We start from the raw sequence: 27035 nt of genomic DNA, 5'->3' as shown, positions 1-27035 counted from the left end.
TGGATGTGTGGCTGGAGGAAATACTGCCTTCGAGAGGCCAGCAGTGGCCGTCCAGCAGGCAATTTCATGATTTATGTTTCCTCTTCTCTCTCCCCCACCCCACCCCCATTTCCAAAGCATAAAACTTTCTCCCTTCTGCTCTTTCCTCAATCCAGGCACCATGGGAGGTCTCTTTTTAGATGGGGAAGAAAGCCCATCCCTGGAGGATGTCAGCAAATGGACGGTCGAAGATGTCTGCAACTTTGTGGGCAGCTTGTCCGGCTGTGCCGAGTACACTCAGGTAAAAATCCCCGGCTTCTCTCCAATGGCCGTGGTGGGTAGAAGGGAAGAAAGGACAAACCAGGCAGCTGCTGTTCCCACCCTCTTTCCTACCGATGAACAAGGCCAGTAACAACAACAACAACAACAACATTCGATTTATGTACCGCCCTTCGGGACAACTTAACACCCACTCAGAGCGGTTTACAAAGTATGTCGTTACTATAAAACCCTATGCAGTCTGGGACTGGCATATCTGCGGGATCGCCTCTCCCCATATGAACCCCAAAGGACTCTTCGCTCCTGAAGGTCCCTGGCCCCAGGGAGGCCCGCCTGGCATCGACCAGGGCCAGGGCTTTTTCAGTCCTGGCCCCAGCCTGGTGGAACGCTCTGGCTAATGAGACCAGGGCCCGGCAGGACTTATCTTTCCATTGGGCCTGTAAGACAGAGCTGTTTCGCCAGGCGTATGGTTGGTGCTAGGTGGAGCCCCCCTATCTGGTTGAGTATGGGCTGTGCCCTCCCGACTGGTGATATCTCCCTCTGTTGGGCTGTGCCCTGTGCCTATGTATAGTGCATTTTACTGTGCTGCTGTGTGTATATGTGTAGATAGATATATTTATGTATCTTAATTTTGGGTTGTTTTTAATTTATGGTCTTAAATGGTATGAACTGATGTAATTTTAACTGTGTGTGTAAATTGTGATCCGCCCTGAGCCTGCTGTTGTGGGGAGGGTGGAATACAAATCTAATAAATTAAATTATTATCCCCACAACAATTCCCTGTGAGGTGGGTGGGGCTGAGAGAGCTCTGAGAGAGCTGTGACTGCCCCAAGGTCGCCCAGCTGGCTGCAAGCGGAGGAGTGGGGAATCAAACCCGGCTCTCCAGATTAGAGTCCTGCCGCTCTTAACCACTACACCAGAGAGTTACGGTGCTAGCCCTTGTGGAGGGTCATTCACACAGCTGCATATAACCAACGCTGAAGAAAGTGGCTTGTTCAGATTGTGTGCTCAGGAATGCCGGAGATTGTATAAAAAAACGACACTGAGCATTATTTATTTTTTGCAGTTTGTGTTATTTGGCATAATTGATCCTATTTCGCATAGTTTATCCCAACGCTGCACTGGAAATCTCATTCAGCGACCCCTGTGGCTTCTGAGGTTTCAGGTGGCATTACTCACCCCTTTGAAACGGGCCTTTGCAGTCATAAACAGCTTTTGGCTCTTTTTTAAAAAAAAGAGAGAGAGAGAGAGCCAGGTTTCCCAGGAAGGGGAACGCCACATTCTCAGCATGTCTCCAGCCCCATTGCAAAGTCATGGAATAGCCTTACTATTAGTATTCCTCAACAGTGGAATCACATCCTGCTTGTGCATCACACTCTTAACAGTACAATCCTCAGCAGAGTTACTCCAGTCTATGCCCATTTATTTCCATGGGCTTAGTCTGGAGTAACTCTGTTGAGGATTGCACTCTAAATGTGTAGTTCAGACTTGACTGCCTTACATTCTGAGGGCCAAGCTACACATGACGAATGACACTTGAACGGCAAGTGTATTTCTCCCTGTTCACTTGCCCTCCACTCAATCCACTTGCCGTTCAAGTGTCATTCGTCATGTGTAGCTTGGCCCACAGTCTCCGTTTTCCTGCTGGACTCTCACCCCCCTCCCCATTTTTAATCATTTGGCACCAGAGAATCACTTATGAGTGTGGGGGGGAAAGAGGAACGTTTACAAAGATCCATGGCGGTACACATCCAGTGCATTTCCTCCCCCTGAAGACAAAACAGTAAAATCATATATATTTTATTATAGAAAGAGAGATGATCGGGCTGAAGGGAGATTGTCCTGAGGATAATAACGACATACTTTGTAAACCGCTCTGAGTGCATGTTACGTTGTCCTGAAGGGCAGTGTATAAATCGAAAGTTGTTGTTGTTATGGAGGCAGATCAAGTGGGGAACATTTAATACTTCTTTAAAAATACATTTAATTTACTCCCATATAGAACTGTACATTCAAATCCAGATGTTTGTAATGCAAAAAAGTTTAGCCGTTGTCATTAGGTGCATTATCCGTTTTCGACAAGTTTGTCTGAAAATCGTGCGAAAGAGCCCTGAAGGTCTGCATGGCATATGTGGAAAGCTAATTATCCTGTGCTTGGGGTGGGGGTGGGGAATCCCCCAACCCCCTTGAGCCAAAAGCCCTTTTGGAGCAATAGCGCCCCATCCATCAACGCCAGGCGGGGTCCATGAAGTGGCTGCGTGTGAGGTCTCCGGTCAGTGTACAAAACTCAAGTCTGTTCCTTTGGCTCCGGAGTCAGCTTCTTATAAACACCCTATTGAGAGTGCACCAACGGCTCAGGGCACGGATTCATCAGGCGTCTGGGAGCAGTCATTAAGAGAGGGCCTGATGGAGAGCCGCTGCACCCCTTTGCGGGAAACTGAGAGGGACGTGAGGAGCCAAAAAAGAAGCTGGGCTGATTTTTCCCCCTTCCTGATCTTGAAGGGACTCTCTGTGTATCAAATATTCACGCCCTCAAACGTCGCAGACTTCACTGAGTTTCGCATCCCAACAAAGGTCTCTGTACCTAAGGAGCTTCCAGTCCACATTTCAACAACAGGGAAAGCAATTGGAAGGGGGACACATGCAGGGAGAGGTGAAGAGATGAGGTAAATATAGAGAAATGTATTTAGTAGTTGTTTCAGTTTGTCGTAGGGACTGTTGGCTTAAGTCAGAGGGCTCAGTTGCCATAGATGGTGGCTTTTTAAGGAACAGAAAGGGAAGGAGCATGCAGCAAAGCTGGGCGGGTTTGGGGGGGAGAGAATTCCAGGCATAAAAAGGAAGAACACAAATGTTTTCTAATGTAAAATCAAGGGTGCAAAATGCATAGAGTGTGCAGTCAGGATTCCACACACTCATCCGGGTGGAAGTGGTGCCCTTTGGCCAATGTGCCTTTTGCCTTCCTCAATATTGTACTGGCCCAGTTAGTTTTCTCCCTGCCTCTCCGCATAAAGCTTTCTTTCTCCTTCCATCCCCATCCAGTTGGGAAATACATTTAAAAAGGCCAGGCAAGAGAATCTGACCTCCCCTCCAGGTTTTCTCTCTGGGTGGCGGTTTGCAGCGGGGGGGGGGCATCCCCCTTTGTGCCCTCCCACCCCGTGGCACTAATCCTCTTGTGGCACGCTTCATTGAAGCCACCTGTGGGACTGGGTTAAGCTGCTTCTGAGTGTTGGGGGCTGGGAGAGAGACCGAGACTGGAGGAGAGTAAGGAGCCTGAGCAATGGCGGGAGGCCGGGACTGAGAAGAGGCCTTGGGAGCAAACAGATGAGCTCTTAATCAGGGACTGAAAGGGGGCAAAAGAGAAGATGGGTGTACGTGTGTGTACGTGCATGTTTAGTATATACCGTGCTTCAGTGCAGACCCTTTCGCTGTGCCCTGTTGCCTGGTCCCCCACCCTGGGCCACTGAGAAAGGCATCTGAGCACAGTCCAGACACCTGCAAGCTCCAAGATGTCCCTTCGCTGTTTTCCTGCCACCTGTCTTGAAGCTAACGCTCAGGAGCCAAGAGCCCTGTCTGAATACGATTCCCAGCAGCAGGACGGGGGCTTCATTGCCCCCCTAAGTTCCTTCTCTCCCTACCCCACTTAGTAGAATCAGTCTTCATTCTGCAAAAGGGGGGCGGGAATGGCATCATTTACTGCCAGACGCCTGCATTTCTCAGCCCATTTGGACACTTCGGCACGATTTTCTTCATTTAGGCTAGTCAAGTGGGGTTCCTTCATTCCCCTGCTCACCAATATCCTGAGACCAAAGCTACTTTGCACGAGTTGCATCCTGCTGTCAGAACCAGCACAAAGCTGTTGTACCAACACACACACCTTGGCTCCAGCTTTGCCACCCGATTTAACTGCCTCCAGGATGGCAGCCTCACGGCTGAACAGGCTGAGCTTAAAAGGGAAGTGGATTGCAGAAGCTGCCTGGACTCCCCGGCGTGCCAAAGTGTAGAAGTAGCTGGCAGAGCTGCCCTCTGGAGCGCGTAGCAGATGGCCCAATCCAGAAAAACAGCTCCTTTGGTAAACAAGACCCTGTCAGCACCACACCCTGTGCCAGTGAAGGGAGGCAGAGGAGGGGGAAGCGAGTCTGGCGGAGAGCTAGTTAAAAGAGGGAGGCATTTGCTGCATCTATGCAGCCGCTCCACATTTTAACAGGTTTTTACTGTGTGAGAAAGCCAGCCCGCCAGGGAGACCCAGGGCTTCAGAGCTGTCTGTCTGCCTTCTCTCCTCCAAAAACCGCAGCTGCTGGGGAGGTCTGGCACAGAGCTGACCTCCGCTCCTGCCAGCAAAAAAGAAAGGGGGGGGGAACCCTGGCGGCCAGAGCTTTTTGCATTAGGGATTGAAAAAAGTCTCCCACTGCCAAACCTGTGTTGGAAAGCAAGAGCCCCCGACCCCAATGCTTTCGCCCCAGGGACCCTCCATCTGTCCCTCCGTGGCACATCGCTTCCACTGCAGCTTGACAGGAGCTTTGGGGAGGCTGGAGCTCAGCAGAAGCAGAGCGCTTTCTGGCTTCCGGAAGGGAAGAAATCCAGTCGATTAAGGTTGGCTGGGTCACGGGGTAGGAAGATGGGATGCACTGAAGGCTGGCCTTGCTGGAAGAGCCTGGCTATAAAAAGAACATGGAATGACAAAGAAGGGAAAGGGGCGATTTTTTGTTTTTAAAAGCAAAGGTGGCAACAGCACGCCTGTAAGCGTCATTTTGCAGTTAGACCCAACCTAGTCAGTCATGCAGACGCACGTCTGTAAGTACTCCATCTGCCTTGTATCGTACTGCCTGTTAACTAAATTGGATGAACCGAGACCCAGAACTCTGTCTGCCTTGTATGGACTCACACCACAAATCCCTTCCCTTACACAAAGGGACTTGTCTACTAGCATGCGATTAGACACCTAACCACACAGGGAAAAGCTGGGGGCACCTGTCATTTAAACCACTTCTTAGCAGAGCTAAAAGGCCTACCTGGGTAAACTAACCCATGCTCAGCACATGTGGAGGTGCTTGAGAGACCCTCTGCGCTCTGGTATTGTGGTTGCAGGTTCAGATTCTGCTGCAGCCTCTGCCTCGGAAGGAGCAGGGCGCATGTGGAGCAAAGAGGGAGAGGAACCTCACGTTAAGAGTGCCAGTTTATGAAACAGACCCTAGTTCCGGCTTGGCTTGCTGAAAGACTCTGGGTCGCTTGCAGAATTTCAGGCAACATGGTAGGAAAGCTGTCTGTGCCTCTGCGGAGCCTGTATGGAGCTCGATGACCCAGCCTGAGATGGTGAGGCGGTTGCAAGCGCGTGCCTGAGTTGGTAAAGGGCTCGTGAAGCAATCCCGCTTAAGCCCAACTTGCACAAATAGCACCGTTCTGAGGCCTACGCTTCTCTACAGCGCACTTTCCCTTCCCTTCCCAGGTCTTCCGAGAACAGGCCATTGACGGCGAGACATTGCCCCTCTTGACGGAAGAACATTTGTTGAACAACATGGGGCTGAAACTGGGGCCAGCGCTGAAGATCCGATCACAGGTAAGAGCACCTCACCCAACCAGCTGGCACAGAAGACCCGAGTTCTCTGGGCCACGGAGGGCTTGAACTACCAATACCTTGCACAGTTGTTGAGGCTGAGCTCCCCCCCCCCCCCCGCCCAAATCACGGAACTATCCTAGCAAAATGACTGTGGGTAGGAGAGGATGACAGGTCCTCCCTGCAAGCAGAAATGTAGCAATACAGGGATCAGACAAGATTCTTTCACCCTGAAATGGCTGGGAGGGCGGGAAGGGGGCGTTTAAAAACAGTATCGCCCACCAGCAACCCAGATAGCACAGCCCAACTCCTTCCTCTGCCCATGTGGAACTGATCAGTGTCGGTGTCCCTTGTTAGCAGCAGACATCTGTGCGGAGTGCCTAATGTGGAGGGCTGTGCTAGAGTTCCCCCCCGCCCCGCAGTGAACCATTTTTCTGGTGCATTTCAACCCACACGCACCGCAACCAGCACGTGAGCTCTTTACCAAACTATTACAGCTCCTGAAAGCTTGTGCACTCCTACACCAAGCAAAGAGGAGGGGGGAGTTCAGAGTGGTCCTTTTGCCCAGGAGTGATAAATGAGCCTCTGAGCCCACCACGACCTTCGGACACGCACCTTGCCCTAGTTTCTCCCTCCCCTTCACGTTCCCCGTCTTTTCCCAACCGTGCACCATTGGTGCCCTCCGCCCTCTCCCCAGCTGCTGAATCTCTTCCCCCCTCCCCGGGTAATCAGAAATGTGGACTTGTATTAATCACCCTCCATCCTGTGCCAAAAAGCCCCCTTCTCCTGCTCTCGCACCTACACATCTGGTTTCAGTTAAAGCGCCAATAAAAAACAGGGGCTCTCATTTAACCCAAAACAACCAGAGTATTATGCGGTTAGAAAAACTTGGGGAAGGGGGGGGGATGATAGTTTGTTTTAAAATCTTTACTGCTACTGCTATGATCCTCACCCCCCCCCCTCCCCGCAATCTCCTGTGATTTCTCTGCATAGGCACGCACACACACACACACACAAAACCACAAGTCAAGAGCTGGTGCGTTTTGCTGCTCCTGGATTTCTTGCCTTTTCCACCCCCCTCCTTGAATCAGTTTTATTTCCTACCGAATTGATCCACAGGGAACAATTGCCCAGAGAACCTTTTTATTAGACCCCTCGTAAACAGTAAGGGCTGCAGGGAAAGTAATAAAGTTGCCCTTATTGTTTTAACATAATATAACAAACGTAGATGGCTGCTGGCTGAGGGAGGCATAAGCAGAGGGGAGAAGCTCATACCCGCCTCTGCTAAGTGTATTTATTGTACCGCAGGCTGCCCCCAAATGCCTGGGGAGGGGGAGCAGAAGAGGTATGAAAAGGGTGGGTCATTCCGTCAAAGCGCAACGGACTAGGCTGGAAGTGGCAGCAAAAAGAGGACAAAGTAGTGGCAAGGTTGGGAGCTCACCCAGACCTGCTCCCACCGTCTGGAAAATTCGGACGTTTGGGCCCACGACCTAAATGGGAAAACTTAGGCCCCCGCCTGGATAGCCTTGACCCAAGTGCCATTTCTTGGTCACTTGGAACTTCAGCCATTGGGACAACCTTTATCTTAAGGAGGTGGAGGTTTATTTCTTTTTAATGTAAAAAGCGTAGCTTGTCTTGTTCATCCTGTTGTGCAGTGTGTGTGCCCGATGCCCACCTTGGGATCCCGCATCTCATATGTTGGCTTTCCATTTCTGCCCCCAGGTTGCCAAGAGAATTGGCCGCGTGCTGTACATGGCCAGCTTCCCCATGGCCTTCCCGTTGCAGCCCCCAGGCCTGCGTCCCACAGACCGCGACTTGCCTCCCGCTGACCTGCGGCCCTCCTCCACTGGAAGCATGGCCTCCTCTCCTTACAACAGCTCCCTTATGCCAGCCAGCCGGATCTCACCAAAGCAGGAAAATGGGAACCCCTCCCTGTTGGCCGCGCTCAATGACACCACCAAGCCGCCATCTTAACTGCCCTCCACCCCTCCAGGTTGGTCATCGGGCTGCCAGAACTGAAAGCTGCTGCTTGAAAAGCCGAGACCCTCTGAAGCTTGGGTTGGTGGTGGGGGGGCCCATTTTAAAGAACCGCATTCAACTTTGGGATTTAAGAGAGGACAGGAAACCAATCCAAAGATTTCTTGGAAGCAATTCAAAGGGTCAGATGGCAGTTGAAGAAGCGGAACTCTTTTTTTTCCTTCTTTGCCTTCCCGGAAACCCAACTCTAGAGGAGAGACCCAGACCTTCCGGGCGCCCCTTCGCTCCCAAGCGGCGAAGAAACTCCTCCGCATTCAAAACCTGTCCCTCGCTGGATCCTGTCCACAGGTCCTCTTTCAGGGTGTCTATGCATTGCTAACAACTTTTTAAACAATACCAAAGACAAAACTGACTGACCCAAGGCAAGGTTATGGTCCGTGTTTACTTCAGTTTGGATGGTACAGCGCAGGCGGCTCTGTGGAGCGGCGAGGTGGTTTGTTTTTTATTTTTATTTTTAAAAAACCTGTATCACCAGGGGTTCTGCTGCTTGAACCTTGCAGATCGACTGTGGTGGAGTCTCTCCTCACCGGGCCCTGCACGAACTGGGTTATTTTTTGTGGAGGAAAAATAATAATAATAATAATAATACAGCATTGGGGAAGACGGGGAGATGAGGAGAAACATGGCAGACATAGGCATAACATCTCCCTTCCCTCGACAGCGTGTGTACAGAAGACGGGCTTTTAATTTTAATTTTGTTTTGTGTGTGGGGAATGTGTGTGTGATTGCGTGTGGATACTGATGGGGGCAGAGCTTGTTGTAGAGGGTGGAGTTGCACATTTGACCTGGCCCCATGACTAGTTGACAGGTGCCCAGGTGAGGCCCCCCTCCCTTCAGGCTCACATTAACCGCTGCCACCACCCCATGCGATTTGTATAGTGGTGGTAAACAATCAAGTGATTGATGCTTGTCCATCTCCCTCTCTCTTTCTTCCTGGCCCTTCTTGTTTTCAAACAATGCACGTTCTACTTTTCTTTTTGAAAATGCAAACAAAAAGAAGGAAAATTTAGCTTGGTGGTACCTTCGCTTCTTTATATATTGTAAATGGTCATTATCCGTCACACCAAGGCCAATGCTTTCCAGCAAATCAATTTAAATAATAATAATAAAAAAAAGAAATCACTTAATTTATAAAATGGTGGCTCGCCTGCCCCGCTGTGTACTTTCCAAAACAAGGAAGGAATAGCCCTCTTTTCATGAAAAGCGTGTTGCAGAAAAATGCCAGACACTGACAGCAAGACGGGCACTTAAGTTTGGCTTGACAAAAGGCACAGAGAAGGGGACTCTGCCACAGGGGAGTGCAATTGTCTGCACGTGGGCTTCACGCTTCCTCATACGAGAAGCAATAATTATGTTTAGGACTAGGACATAATCCAGAGGCTAAATGGCTCCTATTAATATGGAGGGGGGTTCCCAGCTTCTTGACCCTACTCACACATTCTCTCTCTCACCTGTAACAGGTTTCTCAGTGCACCAGTCTTCGTAGTGCACCACGGTCACTAGCATTCTGTGGGGTAAGTGGTGTACAAACGCTACCACTGTTCTAAGCGGCCAGCCTTGCATCCCCTACAGAACTGCTCGACTCATGACAGCCTCCTCTGCCTGTTGTGGCTGGCAGCTCAAGGAAAACAGGTTTTGCCTAGCTTACTCACAGATGCTGAGACGTTGCTCTCTGCTGCAAAATATTTAGGTTGAGTGTTCTCACAAAAACTGAGGGGAGTTTTTTTTGGGGGGGGGAGGGGGTGCTTCTGGCAAACAAGGACGTTGGCCTCTGCTGCAAGCAGGGTTTCCAAGGAGGTAGGGGGCAGGAGAAGAAGAGGTAGGATGAGGGGCGGGTATTCAGGCCAAGAGCGCCCCCCTCCCAACTGCTTGGAAAGAACCTTGTGTACCAATAAAAAACAGAACTGGGCAGATTCCGAGAGCAGCAGGGGAGAGACATTTCCATGAAAAGGAGGAAACCTGACCCATGCTGAGCTGTTAACCCTCGCCTTCTCGACATCTGCTTTGCAAAGCTCTGCCCAGGGGTGGCATTTTGAGAGGGCAAGGGGCACTGCAGGAAAACAAGCAGCCCGTGCTGCCCCCTCCCATAAAGCACAGGGGAAGTACTGCAACAGGCAGGGTGCCAAGAGGGGAGGGCTGAAGCTGTGACCCTGTGGCTCTTCCCTGCCGGGATGGGGCGTACGTGTGCAAAGGACAAACTGATCTGCAGGCTGTGGGAGGGGGGAGAACAGCAGGCCGGGGCCACTATTAACGCCCCCCCCCAAAAAACAGGAACTTGGCGAGCGTAGCGCCTCCAATCCCCCCTATCCCCCCATTAGTTAAAAGTGGCAGATTTTAACAAGGGCCTTTTATGACTTCAGCTGAGCTGCTTTACTGCCCCCGCTGTAACCACAAATTTTACTGCACTTCTCCCTGAAGCATAATCCTTGGCTGGAGAAGATTTTCAGGTTCCAAGCGGTGTCTCTGGCGGCTTCTCTAAAGCAATTCTTCCTTCCCTCGGCCCAGCGCACAAGCTTGTCCTCCGCTCCCCACCGCTTAACCAGACTCCCCCCCCCCCGCCCCCACCAGGAATAGCTGGCCCATCGGTCCCTCCACTCGGCTGTCAGTTGGCATCCTCATCGGAGAGGTCCAAGTCTTCGACGACATCCTCTGGTCCCTGGGCCAGCTGCTGCCGCTCTGCCCAAGACAGCTGCATCTGGACACCCTCGCGCCGCCTCGCCCCTTCGCCTCCCCCTGCGGATGGAAGGGAGAGAAGAGAGGTGTAAATCCTGCCTTATCAGGAAGAGGGGGGAAGGAGGCAGGCACAGGCAGCTCATTGCTAATTAATCACAAGCACTAATTAATTTATCGGCATGCTGCATCTCTCAGATAGCCGAGGGAGCGGACAAACACCTGTGCTCCCGCACCACAGCTGAGAGGCGCAGCGAACAGAGCCATTTGGAACGCTATTAAAGGGAGGGAAGGATTCCAAGTTACCCCGCCCCCCTCCCTTCGCAACAAAATACACGCTGCTCTTTTTAACTGCGATTTGAGCTCAAAGGGTTAGTTCGGCCGCAGGGGCCTCCTTTTTCTGAAAGGGGAGCTGACCTTGGGCAAGCGAGCCCTATTCTTTAGCCCTGGATGGGCAAATGCAACCAACGACGCTACCCTGGACGTTACCATGCACTAACGCAAGGGGAGTGATGCACAGCGTGCCCGCTGAGCCCTTCGGCCCAGGCTGGAGGCCACACATCTGTTTGGGGTATCGAGATTAAACTTGCGCACCAAGGAGGCCAACTAAGGCTTTAAGATTCCCAGTTTAAGCTGAGCCTTTGGAGGAATAGGCAGCTCACATCATGAGGCTCAAGGGTCCACTGCACTTTGGAGAAACTCTCCGACCCCCTGGTACCAAATGGCAGGCTCGTATCAGCACTGTAGTTCTTCCATGCCCCTCTCTGACGTGTGGCCTGATCCGTCATGCAGGCAGGGGTATTTATTTATTTACTTCATTTATACCCCGCTTTTCTCCCCAAAGCGGCTCACATCGTTCTCCTCTCCTCCATTTTATCCTCACAACAACCCTGTAAGGCGGAGAGGGTGTGACCGGCCCAAGGTCATCCAGTGAGCCTCTATGGCAGAGTTGGGATTTGAACTTGAGTCTCCAAGAGCCTAGCCTGACCCTATAACCGCTAGGCCTCACTGGCTGTCACGCTGGATTGCGCCGTGGAGGTCAAGATTCTGTACAGAGGACAAGATGTGAGGTTTGGCACTCTTGTTTACTGGACCAACCGATACGCTGTTGCTGATGCACACACGAGACGCCTACTGAAGCAATGGGCTTTTCTTTGCCTCAACTTTTCTTGCTGAGCTCAATGAGCCAAGTGGTAAACAATATTTAAATAAATAAAACAAGGCTGACTGAGTGCTTGGCTTCAGCGTGTGTTCACAGCGTTAAGAGAGAGGCAGCTGAGGAAACTTTCCCCCCAGCCTTCGCCTTGCCGTCCTCAGCGGCCCCAGAGATAAACAGCTCCAAGAGCAGGCGAGGAAATGCCGCCAAGCCTTCTCAGCTATTGTCAGATCCCGTCTCCGCCGCTCATCTATTCTGGGCAACGGCACCGAGGCTCGTATGCCAACCCTCTGCCATCTGCCACAGTGAATCACTCGGCGACTGGGCAAGGCGCTCGCTCTTTCCGTCTTATTTTCTCCTCGAAGCTAGGGAAGAAATCGTGTTGGGTAACGGAAGGAGGGCGAGGGTGGCAGGTGCTTCCTTCCCTCCCAGATCTTGCTTCCAAACAGGGCTTTTGCCCTTAACTGTCTGCTCTCGCAGAGAGGGAGAGACGAGAGCGCGCTGCTTGATAATGGGAGAGGACAGCCAGAACTGCCAGCGTTGCTGACGAGCGAGCTTCTCCTGGCGGAGATTTTTCACTTGGATAACCAGCCAAGACGAAACTGCTGCTGTCACCACCACCGCCCACCCCTTAGTGCCACTTTAAGTGCCAGCTGGGCCATCAGCTGACCCAGCTGAGAAGCCAGCACTGCCAAGAAGAAACAGCTGGCACAGAAACCGCCCGCTTATCTGCTCTGGCCAAATGGATGAGGGCTTCCCTCCTCCTCCTCTGCTTCTCTCAGAGGATGTTGGGTGGGAGCGGGGAGACAAATTTGAACATTTGCTGTCATTAGTGATGACTCCCTTTTGGGGTGGCCCCATAGCCTTGCTAAGGTCGTGGATGTCACGGTGGCAGCAGGTCACACGCTACTGAGAAAAACCAGAAAGTACCAAGTTAAAAAACGGGGGGGGGGGGGGCTTAGACTTCCCCTCACAAAAAAGACCTCCCTGTAGACTGGCTCACTCACTCGGCCATTTCAACAGCTGCAGCAACATCCTTCCTGTACAGGTGTACAAGCCACCTGGGCAAATGTAGGGTTCGCTCGTTTTGGCAAGTGGGGAGTGCAAATAGGCTGTTTGCCTGGCTCATCTGCTCTCTGTTTTGGGGGAGGGCGGGGAGGGAGAAAGGCGAAGGGGAAGGACTCTACGTTTCCTGATCCATCGGCACAAAAAAGGTAACTGCTGCCTTCTGATCCCACACCAGGCAGCAGCATGAAAACAACTGCCTGTTGTAGAGAGACACACACACACGGCACACCCATCTCCAAGACAGCCACAGCGTACCATCTGAATCACTCGATTCTTCCTCCTCCTCTTCATCGTCATCTTCCACTTCATAATGTCCTTCCTCGTCATCCTCTTCTTCGCTGCTGCCGTCTAGGATGCCTTCTGGCTTCTTGAACTTTGATTTTTCTACATTGTTAAAAGAGCAACAAGAACAAAAAAAATCACTCAGAGGTACTGGGGCCAAACCTACACAAGGGCAAAGACATTGAAACAGTCCAAAAAGGAGTAAAGGGTGTAGTCCGGCATACCGAATTCTGAAAAAATGGCCCTCTTAAAACATCTATTCATTTACTTAGAAAGCTTCCACACTGCCTCTCCAGCCTTGCTGGAGGCAGCTCACAGCAACAAAACAAAACAGACAGTAAGAACAATAAAAACAAATCATACCAATAAAACAACCCCAAGCCAATGCAAAATCATGCTAATAAAAAGCAAGCCCAGGCATAACAGCGCATAAAACAGGGCAGTTTGAACTGATATTGATCAAAGTCCACAAGCCAGGAGCAGACCGTAAAACACATATAATTAATGGTAATCCTTAGTTTAAAAGCCCAGGTAAAGAGATGTTTTGGCCTGGTCTAGTGGAGAGTGCCCTCAGGTCATATCTGACTTACGGCGGCCCCTGGTGGTTAAAGGAGAGCAAAGTCGGCAGCAGCCAACCTTCAAGGGGGAGGGCATTCCACAGGCGAGGTGCCGCCACTGAAAAAGCTCTGTCTTTGGTCACGCCATCTATCTCACCTCTGAAGGTGGGAACACGGAGAGCAGGATTTGAGAAGAGGACCTCTAGCGGAGGGATGGACAATACAGGAAGAAATGATCCTTAATTCAATACTAAAGCAATACTTAACTCAATGCTAAATCACGGTCTCCTTTTTCACAGGACTCTAGCAGAGATCAAATTAATTCACACATGCAACAGGCTGTGAAGTCCTCTACATATAATTTTAAGAAGCCTCAGACTGCAGTGGGGGGGGGAGGGAGATTGGCAGCTGCCCCCATGCTTCTCTGCTTGGCAAACTGCAAGCTGCCATATTAGCAAGTTATGAATAGAGGATTTGCTGCTTAGCTAGCCGTTTTTAATAAAGGGTGGCAAAATCCTTAACAGCAGTTCTGGGAATCCTTACATGACGGATTATGGAGGCAGCAGGGACTGCGGCAGAGAAGTGCCGGCTGCCACTAAGGTCACCGGTGATGCGAAATGACTGGCCTGAAAGAGAGCGCACATTGGAGGGGGGGCAGGGGGATACTGAAAAGGGTCAGTCTCGATTTCACCAGTGGACGAACACGGCCACATCACCACCTGAAAGGAACCGCTACAACACTGCCCTGTGGTCCTTCGAGAAAGGCATAGGTGCTCCAGATGCTCTGCTTTGCCCTCATTGCAGTCGGCTGGGCTTGCGATGGCAGATGCCTCCTTGCACGAGGCAAATGGCAGAACTGTTACTCCGTGTCTGTACTGTCTCCAGTGCAGGAGAGGTGATCCTCTCCCTCTGTCAGCCTCTGGCTGCTGAGCTGCCTATGTTCTTTCCTTCTTTACCATACAGCATTGCTATGCCACCTCAGCTCCCACTACCGGAAGAAATTATGCACACCCCTGTCACTAATGCAATCCCCCCCCCCAATTTCTTTAAGCAACCCATTCTGTTTCAAAGGCCCAGGTCACTGAAGGACACAGACAGGGCTGAGTGCAGATTGCAACTCTGTTGGTGCATAGAAAAACATCACGTCGGGCCAGGCACATGTTTCAGCTTGCTTTTGCTGATTAAACAAATCAAGTTTCTGGTCCTTGTGATTGTGAAGTCTCGCTTGGAAACACCTCAGAAGCTAAAACCTCAGAAGCCAGGAGAGTGGCAAAGTTAAGAGATCACTAAGCAGACGAATGGGTAGGGCTTCAATATCCTTGCGAAATCTTCCATGGGGCTCATTCATGCAGAATCAATTATGTAAAGTTGCCTCATTTGCAAACATACAGACTCTGGATAGTTTGGGCACCCCCTCTACAATTAAGCAGAAATTTCCTCAGCCTTCTGTCCCTCTTATCTGTTCCCCGACACCGCTAACAAGTTTCTCGCAGCACCAATCTCGGGAAGGCTGAAGTCTGCGCATCTTTTGTTCAAGGTTTTCACAGCGAGAATGAGAATGCAGAGCTCCAAGGTCCCCATGCGGCTTCCAGGTGATCTCTCTGCCTGCCAGCCAGCTTGTAGGCCACACCCCAGCTTCACTTGTGCAGCCGAATTTTGTGGTGGGCCTTCCAGCTCCCAGCCCCAGATCCTTCCCTCCCCACCTCGCCGATCTATAAATCTCAGATAAAAGCACTTCCCATTTGTGGGCCCTGAACACCACAAGGCAACTGCGACCCAGGCCACAATTTTATGCACCAACTCAGAATTTAGGGCTGTGATACGCAGTGGCTTGAGAACCACTTGTGGCTGTTCCCCAACAAGGCACCTGCCCCATGTTTCAGAAAAGTGGGCACAGACCTTGCCCAGCAGGGTTAGTAAGCTAACTGGTCCTGTTCTTTTTGGTTGAAAGTAACTGTAAATGTGGCTCTTGGTGAACGGTGGAGTGAGATCTACCGATATAGGAAAACTGGACTTTTTCTTAAGCCTAACCTACTTTATTGGGTTGCTGTTAGGATAAAAGGAAAGAAGCTAAAGAAGGGAGCTTTGACTCATAAAAAGCTTACAACCTGAAAATAATTGTTGGTCTCTAAGGTGCCACTGGACTCAAATCCTGCATCCCTTAAGAGCGGGATAAAATATGATAAAGAGTCTCTTTTTGTCATTCCAGTAGTTCTTCGTGGTTTATTTTTTTAAGCACCTGCCTTCCCAAGTGGAAATGCTAAGAGGAAACACACACAAAGAGCAAGATTTGAAGAGAGCAAAAATGCAACTTCTTGCTAGCAAATTACTGGTTGCAATTACTGCAGAATTCTCTCTCCCAAATTCATTCCGACTCCACTTTGGGGGCCGCCTTCTCCCCCGCCCCACTTCTTTCCTCCCCGCAGGGCAAGCCGGACCCAAGATGGATGGCAATGCTACCTTCCGCAGCAGATAATGTTGACATGCACCCAAACAGCCTATCTCTGTGAGAGCAGGAGAGTGCAGAAACAAAACGGCAGGCTCTTCCCCCATTCATCATGTGCTGCTGGTGGGAAAAGGATTATCAGCGGCAGCCGCTGCCTTGTGATAGAAACTCACCCGCACTGGCCGCCCTCACAGAGCCCAGCTGGGACCAGCAATTGCAAAGCCAACACCTTGATTAATTTCCGCACTTTATAGCTAGAGGGTGTGCAGGTCTGCACACATACACACATGTGCAGAGGGAAAGATGTTCAAAAGCGATCCTTTTAATTTTTAATTAAAAAAAAACCCTCTTGATATGCTTTTCTAGAATTCCACCCAAGAAAAGTTGCCAGGTGGGTTTGCTTTATTAATATTCCTTGCATTCTTTTTTTTAGCATTATGGCTACACCGCTTTAAGTGTTGGGACACTTTCCCTTGCTGTCTGTTGTGCCCAAAATGTTCCCTCCCCTCCCTCTTCCAGACCTACCTTTTCCAGAGATCCTTTAACTTGACCTCCACATTCTCTTCCCTCCCTCTTCCACAGCAAAGCTTAAGTAGATATAAAACTCAAGTTTTTCCCATTAATCTTGTTACCCTGGCAACGCACTTCATTGCCTCTCCCCTCTGTTAAAAAACTTAGATTCCAACTTCCTTGGGGCAGAGTTCTGGCCCAGGAGGGATGGGTTTGCTCAGGAAACCTTCCAAAGCACTAAATTCGGCAATACCCCTACATAAAGGAATCATAAATGGCTCACTTTTCGGCATGTGAAGCCCTCCATCGTTCATGGCACATTCATCCCGTTCGGTAATAGATGCCACGAGATTGCTGGTTTCGCACAGGACCAAAAACAGAGTTCTGAAACAGTGCCGCTATTTGGCCTACCAAATTCAGCACCATTTCTTGTGACGTCACTCCTTTTTTTCTTTGGCTTAGACATGGGCTGATTCTGCACGTGTTGGATAATGCACTTTCAGGGCTCTTTATCAATCGTTTGAGGTGGATTTTTTGTTCTGCGCACATAAAGATCCGTTCCAAATGATCTATAAAGAGGATTGGAAGTGCATTATCCAACATGTGCAGAATCAATGGTAGAGCAAGGCACTGGCTGCCTTAGGATAAAGGAATATTACCACCACTCACTCTCTCTCTCTCTCACACACACACACTGCTGAAAAATCCACGGTGTCACAGCTGTGGAATGAACAGTACCCTCCTCAAGCTCAGAGCCAAGAGCACTCTTTTAGGTGGGTAGCCATGTTGGTTTGCAGTAGAACAGCAGGATTGGAGTCCAGTGGCATCTTAGAGGCCAACAAAATTTTCAGGGTGTACGCTTTCAAGAGTCAAAAGACCCTGAAAATCTTGTTGGTCTCTTAAGGTACCACTGGACTTAAATCTAGAGCACTCTTCTGTCTTACCTTCCCCCCAGTGCAATTCCTGCCAGCTAGAGCCAGTTTTTTTTAACACAATTAGGGCAGGAAGTGAAAGCTGTAAAGGCAGCATTCATCTCTTTTAACCATGAAGCCATCCCTGGAGGTGCGGTGGAAACACGAGAAATTCCCCACATCACAGGTCTCCTCCCCAAGATTGTCTGCAGCCACGGAGATGCACATATCCTGTGGGTTGCAGTTACCAGCAGGGGGTACAATGCCCCCTCTTCCGGGCATGGCAGTTTCGAAGTATGTCAACCCTACTCTTACAAGCGACCGAGGCCCAATGGAATGGCTTCGTCGCCAAATGCAGATCCATTCAGACAAGACCTGAGCCCCTCTACCTGTCTTCTTCATACAACACAGCTCTGAGGTTCTCACCTGTTGCCGTTCGACAGTCAGTTTCCCTCATCTGTAAAATGGGTATAAGGATACAGCTCTGGCCTTTGAGAAAACATTTGGTCTGGGGCAAGCAGTGGCAGCCATTTCTAGTTTGAATGGACAGAAAAGGGGAACGCCACATCTCCTCTGCGGGGACACTGAGGCAGCAAGCCCCGCTCTGTTCCCCTGCCATGGGAGGGGTTTAAGGTGCAGCTGTCTGTATGCTGCATTAAGTGACCAGAGTTCGTCCTCACTCAGCCACGATACGAGACAAAGGGGTTTCCGCAAGCCTCTGAAATGTGTTGTGAGCCGAAAATGAGAGCGATAGAGTGTTTAAAATGTTGGATTTGGGCTAGGGGAGAGTTGGATTCACGTCGTTTTCTGGCCTATGAAGCTCCCTGGGTGACTTCTCAGCTTAATCTACCTCACAGGGTTGTTGTGAGGGGGAAAATGGGATCCTCTCATCCAGGAATGCCAGGTTGGGATGGGTTATAAATGTGAGGAACAAATGAATTCCCTGCAGGCCCCGGGCCGAAGCAAAAAGTAACACAGGTCTAAAATCAACATTATCCATTCAAAAGTGTGACTGCATTTTTAAGAAGAACGTGCACAAAAACTGAATTATACCTTTCATTTAGTCACAGCGTAGAAAACAAGAGATAAGGACTCCAGTTGTGAGGAACAGAGAAGCAATACCCCTGAGGGGAAAATCTGAGATAATCATCGGCGGTTCTTACATAAATCTATTCTCCCTCCTTCACCCCTATTCTTATCCACTGACATTTGGGGTGACTCGCTAATTACCCGAGAAAAGGAAGTGTCCCAATCTCCCCCCGCCCCCTCTCCAACAAACCTCACAAGTCATCTGAGAGCTGTTGCTCATTACGGGTTGTGCCTGTTAATAATGTATGCGCAGTCACACCTTGGGAAATGCGTCCCCGTAACGAACTGGGAAAGGTGTCTCCTCGAGCTTCGGCCACTCCCCCCCCGCCTTACCCCATATTAAATTGGCGTAATATGATTACGTGTGGGATAAATGAAGAAACCCGCTAAAGTTCATTAGAGGTGCGCCGTCGCCTAATGCGGACAGATCGCTCATTACGGGCCCAGCCTGGAGAGACGCCACAGCCGGCGAAGCGGCTCTTCCCGGCTTTAATTGCCTCATGACAAGGCAATCCACCAGCTCTCCCCGAGCCATTAATAACCGCCCGCAGCAGCAGCCTTCCCTCCTGGAGTTCCGTCAGCCGGTAAATGAGAGGAATGCGTCCGTTGCCGCCTCTCCCCACCGCGACCACAGACAGGCCATTGATCAAACCTGGCAGGCGAGGGAGGCCATCTTGCTATATAGCCTCATTCTCGGAAATTCGACGCAGCTCCGGCCTGAGGCGTTCAAACCCCTTGACCTCCTCGCTCTCTCCCCCTCCGTACAAAACCAAGGCTCCTTCTCTCAGCATCACCGGTCAATTTAGCTGCTACATTAGACAGATAGACGGATCGATAGGTAACAGACAGACTTGGTGTTTAGGGAAATGGGGTTAAGCCCTCTGGCTCCGCTACCGGCTCCCCAAAAGACCCATTGGCAAGTCACCCGACAAAATGCCTGTAGGACTTGGGGGAAGTTATTCTCATGTCACAACTTCTCTGCAAACAGAGAACTGAGATTTGTAAGCCAGTACGAGTGCTAAGACCTCCAGTCTGTCACCCACAAAGCTCACACTTTGGTACTCTTGTGTTAATTGATTCAGAGCGCCTACGATTTCCCCTGGTTTGTACTTACAACCAACAGTTTACCTAGCTGCGCTCTGGTGGGCCTCCCTGGGAAGTAATTTCCACTGCTATGGATCTACTGCAGCCCAAGACGGCTACGCACATAAAAATTTCCCCTCCCAGGGTGCCCCAACCACAGACATATGGCTGTGTTCCAACCCCTTGCTGCTTTTTATTTCAAGTGGTAAACAGCAGGGGTCCTTCACAGGTTCGGATGGGATATCTCATCACGGTCACTGTCCTGGTTGGGTTGGTAGAACACCTACCATTTTGCTTCAGAGTTAATACACGGCAGGAGTTTGCAAGTTCTTAACTTCACAGCAGCAGTAGGTACACGTGTGGGTTTGCGGACAACCCCGTCCACCTTCTGCCAGTTCTTTGGGAAATCATATTTTCCATTAAAAAAAAATCAAGCATCTATTCATGCTGCAGAAACACTGGAAATTGCAATGGCAAAGCCAAGCAGGTATGTTGTGATTGATTGACATATCCAAGTCCAATTTGGTTCACAAGGCTGCTGGCTTCCTATCCGTAGTACAACAAACTGGCTCGTCTTCCAACTCGCTCGGTTTTCCCCAGAGGCTGCTGAAGGCCCACCTCAAGTTCTCGCGCGATTCAAGCGGCAACAATTTCTGAGAGAGCCACGGAGTAGCACGCCCCAAGAAGTCTGCTCTGCCTTTGATCACAACCAACAGAAAGAGAGGTGAGGGGGCAGGGACACTCTGCTGTAACCCTTTCATAACCAGAAGGTAACACCCCAATGTTCAAGTTTGCAACAGTTAACCATCAGCAGCTGGCCTGCTCTCGAGACCAACTTATTCCACGGAGATTACAGAAGCTATAAAACGCTAATGAGTGCTTAACTACAGCAATATTTAATTTAAAAAAAAGGGAGAGGGGCTGTGAGCTGCTGCTAATTAACTGAAAATTGGTAATTTCCTAGCTATTAACAGCTTATTTTCCACTCATCTGAACACAGGCACGGAACCAAACTTGTGCCATAAACAGGAGGTATGCTTTGCCAATGAGGGACGAGATAACTGTAGTGTTATCTGATTTATTCAGGGAGACTAAAAACAACCGCTCCGAGATGTGTCCGCTGGTTGTTTTGAATCACCAAGCAAGGACGGTCCCCCTGTGGCTGACCCCACCATCTCCCAGTCCTCTGTCCCTTCCCAGTTTCTCTGCCTCCCCTCCTGTCCCACATGTTTGGATCCCCCCCCCCACAAAGCAGGTATTTCCCTGCAGTATGCTTACATTGCCATTCCTGTTATCTTTGGAGTCTGCGAAGTTGCTTTGGGAGACCATTTTGCCTGGAAAAACAGGGTAAGAAAAACATCCCACGTCCTTCACAGAAGGATGAAGGCCAACAAAGAAAGTTCAACGGTCCATTTTCGCCTACGTATGAATGCTTTACCCAACCTAGAATTTGCAACCCTTCTGGAAAACAAACAAAAATTAAAAACACCCAGGTTAGGGCGGCACTTCCCGAACTTCTGATGAAGGTATGCTAATTTTCCTGAATTAAATATGAAAGCACAATTCACTCATATGCCGAGAAAGCTTTGCTTTGAAGAGCTTGAAAAAGAAAAGACTTGGCCTGTCCCTTCGGCGGAGCCTCTCCTTCGTGTTCTTACATGAATGGCTGATGGGCGTGTGCTTCCTAACTGGAAAGAGACCAGCCCAGAACAGAGACTCACACAGAGCAATAGGCAGCCTTTGCTTGGGAGGGGTGATTCTGCAAAAGTCAGGAGTGGCCGATGCATCTACCCAGGGAGAGATCTACTGAGGCTCTGACTGAATCATACAGAGACACAGCAGGCAGCCTCTGCATCAGTGGCTAATACAGTTGCGTCAGAGATGAACTCACTTCTCATGGAACAGCAACAGACCTTTCTAGTATAATGGTTTGGGCTTTGTGACATCCCAGAGGAAGGAATTCCATGAGGATTGTCATATTCCAAGCTTGGTGAATCCCTAAAGAAGGTGCTTTTGGTTGATCATAACGGGATAAAGGGAAAGAGGTAGTTTGAGGATACACTGATATAAACACAACTTAGCACCTCACAAAAGGCAGAAACTGCATTGTGGAAAAGTGGCATGCGGACCTAACAACATCAGATGGCTCAAGGCAGTGAGTCAAACTCCGTACTACGGAAAAGCATTAAATAACAACAACAATATTTGATTTATATACGCCCCTTCAGGATGACTTAACATCCACTCAGGACGGTTTACAAAGTATGTTATTATTATCCCCACAACAACAATCCCCCTGTGAGGTGGGTGGGGCTGAGAGAGCTCCAGAGAACTGTGACTGACCCAAGGTCACCCAGCTGGCTTCAAGCAGAGGAGACGGGAATCAAACCGTTCTCCAGATCAGAGTCCCGCACCAAGATTATTATCTGCTCTTATGTCAGGGTAGGGTGGGAGGATTAAGGGGAAGGAATATCTTTCTCGTACCGCCTGAAAAATTCTTTTTTTTTAAACAAGTGGGACGCCAAGCCAAATTGTGTAGCTCAACGGTTCTGCCTGGAATCCTGACTCTCACTGTATGTTTGTTGATTTAGGAAATTTATGCTGCTTGTTGTTTTTCTCTCGTTGCTTTTAAGGTTCTAGTCCTTTTGAACATGTAAACAAATCACAGGTGAGCAGAGGAAGTTGAAAATGCACAGAAAGAGCCATAAATGCTTTCCTGACCTCCCCACCGCCTAGGCTAACACACTACAGACTCTTGGCCGCTTTTTTGTGCCCCGTTGCCGACTCAGGCGAGCCTGGCAGAGAGAGGAGAGAGAAAGAGCAGAGAGATTTCCAGCTGTGACAGCTCCTGCTGTTCTTCTGCTGAGGGAGGCTCGCCAGCTCCAAAACGTGTCACTTCATTTCTCGTTGCCAGCCTGCCTCATGCCGACAGGATTTCCCCCGCCTCTCTCCTCTTGGGGAGAACGGTGCCACTGGGTTGGCAGCTTCCTAAAAAGCAGGCAGCATCACCGGCTCAGCCATGCACATCCTAATCTCCTCTCCAGGGGTGCCCGAACACCGTTTTCCTGCTACAACCCGCTGCCCCACTGCCGGGAAAGGGGGGGGGGGTGGGGAGACGACCAGCGGTGCTTCTGCCTCTTCCAAGCAACAGCTGCGCTCCACTTGAGTCAGAAAAAAAGTGCTGACTGCGGAGGCCGCAAAGCAGATCAAATCGATACAGCACACCATGTCTTTTCCCACCTAGTGCTACAAGAAAGGTTTGCTTTATTTGCTGTGCCAAAGTAAAAACCCAGGATTTGCGTGCTGAAAGACTCACATAAAATCTGCCTTGCTGGAGCACGACAGAAGCCAATCTAGTCTAGCATCCTCTTTCCTACACCAGCCAGTCAGGAGATTCTCAGAAGTTGCCAGCAGGGATGTAACAGCCTTCCCCGCCCCCCCCCCCCCCCGGCTGTTGTCGGTCCTTCCTAGTACCTTCCATAGAATTCCCGCACACAGAGGTTCCAGTTAGCTAATACACGCTTGGTCTATCGTTATGAGTTTTTGAAGAAGGTAAAAGCTTTCTTTACAGGGAAGAGAAAGCAACAGAGAAGAACATGGTGGCAGGAGGGAAACACGAACAGAAGCTACAATGGAAGAATGACAGCTTTGCCTTCGTATACTGCTATTTTTTAAAAAAACAAAAACAAAATACTTAATCAAAATTCCACACGAAGAAGATTCAGTAGCTCTGCACCTGGCATAAATTAAAGAATATGCCGCTAGTCATGGGTATAGAATCATAGGGTTGAAAGGGACCTCTGGGGTCATCTAGTCTAACCCACTGCACAATGCAGGAAATTCACAACTACCACCCCTCCCCTAACCCCCAGTGACCCCTGCTCCATGCCCAGAAGATGGCAAAACATCATCAGGATCCCTAGCCAAACTGGCCTGGGGAAAATTGCTACCTGACCGCAGGGCGGCAATCGGCCTTACCCTGGGCACGTAAGAAGGGGCTGTGAGAACTAAGCACAGATATAACCCTTCCTGCCCTCCCTCTCATGTAGAACAGGAAGCTGCATGTAGCATTACTTCTGTGTCCGTTCACCACGGGAAGCCTTATTCATCCCCCTTCATGGTCTGAGAGTTTGCACTTTCAAATATCGCCTATCATAAGATCTAGACTCTTGCTGTTGCTATTTTTAAATGGAAGCCAAGATGCTCATACCGCTGAATTCAGCGCTTGCTAGTAATGTCTGGCTAGCATGGAGTGGACTACAGATTCATAGAATGCCTGAAATCTCAGCTTCTCAATGTCCACTGACTGGGCTTCTTCTTCAAGAACCCTAGACAGGCAATAAGGTGATGTGGGATGCCAACATTGAAGGTGTTCTAATTGGTCAGTCACTATAGCTACAATGGTTGTGGACGGAACACATACTTCCTTTGTTATTCAACATATAACGAAACCGCCAATAGAAACGAGTAAAGAGTCCAGTTGCACCTTTAAGACTAACCAACTTTATCGTAGCATAAGCTTTTGAGAACCACAGCTCTCTCTGCCAGATGCATCTGACGAAGAGAGCTGTGGTTCTAGAAAGTTCATGCTATGATAAAGTTGGTTAGTCTTAAAGGTGCTACTGGACTCTACTATTTTGCAACTACAGACTAACATGGCTAACTCCTCTGGATGTATGACCAATAGAAAAGAGCAAGAGTCCAGTGGCACCTATAAGACTAACAAAATTTGTGGTAGGGTAGGAGCTTTTGTGAGTATCTAAAGAAGTGAGCTGTGACTCACAAAAGCTCCTACCCTACCACAAATTTTGTTAGTCTTATAGGTGCCACTGGACTCTTGCCCTTTTCTACTGCAACAGACTAACACGGCTACCCGTCTTGATCTGTCTTACACCAAGTCAGACCAATGGTCTATCTAGTTCAGTACTGTCTATTCTTGATGGGTAGCAGTTCTCCACATCCCTGGGCACAGAAGGGGTTTTCCCAACTCTTGCTGCCCAAGATTGCTCTGACTGGCAATGCCAAGGACTGAACCCGAGACTCTCGTCATGCAAAGAAGGCGCTCTCCCATTGTGCCAAATTAGATGATGCACCCACTAACCACAGAAGAGGCATTCCTTCCTTTGTGGGAAAGGTTAACACCTCTTCTAACAGAGCAAGAGGTGTTCGTGCTTTTTTGAAATACTTCTCCTAATTTTAAAGTTAACAAAACAGACAACAACCTGGCAACTCTATTACATCAAAGGCATCTTTCCGTCAGAATGCTTTTTTAAAAATCGGTTCAATCTACTGTGCAATGAAACCCTTGCATTCAGTCTGAAGAAGTGCATGGGCAGATCTTTCACATTTTGAACTTCAGTTCCCAACCGAAGCGGCTTTTAGACTCTTGCGCACCCATCTTAAATTTGTCAAACCGCTCATCCGGAGAGTTTCTAACAGCGATCATTTTTTTAAAAAGAGACAGGTGTGCAAAAGTAACCCCCTTATCTTTTTGCTTTCGCATTTAAAAGTAACCTTTTCTCTCAAAACTGATCCTTGAAACAGATTGCTATCTCCAAGGTATAAACACACAGACGCACACAGAGTATTATTCTGCAATCGAGAGAGATGCAAACGGCTGGAACATGCAAGGGAAGTTGCCACCGCCACCCTGGGGAGCCCAGAACCTGGAGCAGCTCTGGCAATTAACTGTAGACCCCTAGTGGCTCATGATTGGATTGCACCTTTCCCCTTAATAGGCTTCGGCGTTTCACCCGGTACCTTTGACGGAGAAGTTGCCAGCCTCCTCGTCCGAGTCACTGCCCATCTCAAAAAGGTCCTTAAACTCCTTCTTGTTGTCCTCTTTTTGGTCACCTGGTTTCTTCCGTTTGATTTCTGGGAAATTCAGGTCTTCTAGCTGCAAGTGGGGAGAACATAAAGTAAGACGTGGGTTCGAGCTAGCAAATTTCCCCCTGGCAGCAGTAGGGCGAAAATAAATGCATGACATCTCAGACATGCTTTTGATTTCTTCCTCAGTGTCCCTAAGGACTAGAAACTTCGATTAGGATGACTCAAGCCAACATCTGCTGCTTAGCGGCAAAGCTACACCTTGCTTTTTAACCTACCTTATAGAGACCAGGTAGAAAGAGGAAACACAGCCTCAGAGGGAGGCAGAAAAGTGTAATTAATAATAAAAAATGTAATTAATAATAATTTTTAAAAACTGGGGTGGGGGGAGGCTTTCAACACAGGAAAACTCTTATGACTCATGGGCAAATAGAAAAAGCATAGAAACTAAGTATCACTAAAAATAAAATGCAGAGTTCGTGGGGATGGGAGGTGGGTGGCAGAGCATCTGCCTTGCCTAGAGGAGGCCTCAGTTTTGACCCAGGGCATTTCCTCTGCAGATACCACAGACAGCCAAAAAGACAAATAAGTGGGTTCTAGATCAAACCAAGCCTGAATTCTCCCTAGAAGCTAAAATGACAAAACTAAGGTTATCGTACTTTGGTCACATCATGAGAAGACAAGATTCTCTGGGAAAGTCAGTAATGCTGGGAAAAGTGGAAGGTGGTAGGAAAAGAGGAAGACCTAAAACGAGATGGCTGGACTCAGTCAAAGAAGCCACGTCCTCCAGTTTGCAGGATCTGAGGAAGTCTGTTAATGATAGGATGTTTTGGAGGTCTTTCATTCATAGGGTCGCCATGGGTCGGAGGCGACTTGATGGCACATAACACACACCTCTTGGTTAAAAGCTTCTCAGACACCAGATTCTTTAGCTAGAAATTGCTCTCTATTTTGCCAGGCTTACCAATAGCAAAGAAACAGGATTACAGTTACGTTCTAGGCTCTGATTTTTGTGTTTATAAGGAAAATAAACTACATTCCAGATTTCTTAGTAACAATGAGGGCTAGTAAATTAGAAAAAGAATAAGCACTAGCCAACAGTCATTCCTTCTAGCAGGACAAAAAACAACAACGTTGATGTAAACTTGTAGTCTTCGCCTTTTCCCTTGGTAGAAAGTTTATTCAATTTCATGAGCCGATCAAAGAGTCTCTCCAAAGCTTTAACCTCTAGTCAGAACACAGTTGAGGAGGAAAAACGGTCTGGGATTACTGTGTTGGAATTTCTTCTGTAAGGCACGTTACTTTACATCTTTTCCATGTGCATTTCGTTTGCCAAACTGCCTGCCCAAATCCCTGGCATAATTAAATCCTTTCACGCACAGAGCCGCTGCATAAAATAGCAAGTTTTCTCGGCTAAAAACAGGAACATTAGCCAGAGAGGGTCGTTGCCTGCCAGGCTGCTAACAAACAAACTGGATCCTTCTGATTGCCACGAAGCCGTCACAGACTGCCATTTTGGGCTTTGGGGAGGCTGTTTTTAAGAAGTTCCTTTGTGTTGTTAAGACTGGATGACATCTTAGAATGTTGGCAA

General features: G+C 49.2%; 2 protein-coding genes across 10 annotated transcripts in view; one reads left to right on the top strand and one right to left on the bottom strand.

The window, feature by feature from the left end:
- SAMD11 (sterile alpha motif domain containing 11) overlaps positions 1 to 8523 on the top strand; it is a 180895-nt gene extending 172372 nt beyond the window's left edge. For all 9 annotated transcript variants that reach the window (XM_055001074.1, XM_055001075.1, XM_055001073.1 and 6 more), the window contains 3 exons: positions 156 to 280; positions 5702 to 5812; positions 7532 to 8523. In XM_055001074.1, coding sequence (XP_054857049.1) covers positions 156 to 280; positions 5702 to 5812; positions 7532 to 7783 — 488 coding nt within the window. In that variant the 3' untranslated portion in view covers positions 7784 to 8523. The remainder of the gene's footprint in view (positions 1 to 155; positions 281 to 5701; positions 5813 to 7531) is intronic.
- NOC2L (NOC2 like nucleolar associated transcriptional repressor) overlaps positions 8210 to 27035 on the bottom strand; it is a 71002-nt gene continuing 52176 nt past the window's right edge. The window contains exons 17-19 of the mRNA XM_055001083.1: positions 25379 to 25514; positions 12996 to 13124; positions 8210 to 10579 (exon numbers count right to left, since the gene is read on the bottom strand). Coding sequence (XP_054857058.1) covers positions 10449 to 10579; positions 12996 to 13124; positions 25379 to 25514 — 396 coding nt within the window. The 3' untranslated portion in view covers positions 8210 to 10448. The remainder of the gene's footprint in view (positions 10580 to 12995; positions 13125 to 25378; positions 25515 to 27035) is intronic.

This window comes from Eublepharis macularius, chromosome 17 (genome assembly GCF_028583425.1).
Source record: "Eublepharis macularius isolate TG4126 chromosome 17, MPM_Emac_v1.0, whole genome shotgun sequence".
NCBI lineage: Eukaryota > Metazoa > Chordata > Lepidosauria > Squamata > Eublepharidae > Eublepharis > Eublepharis macularius.
This window is presented reverse-complemented; position numbering and strand designations above follow the sequence as displayed.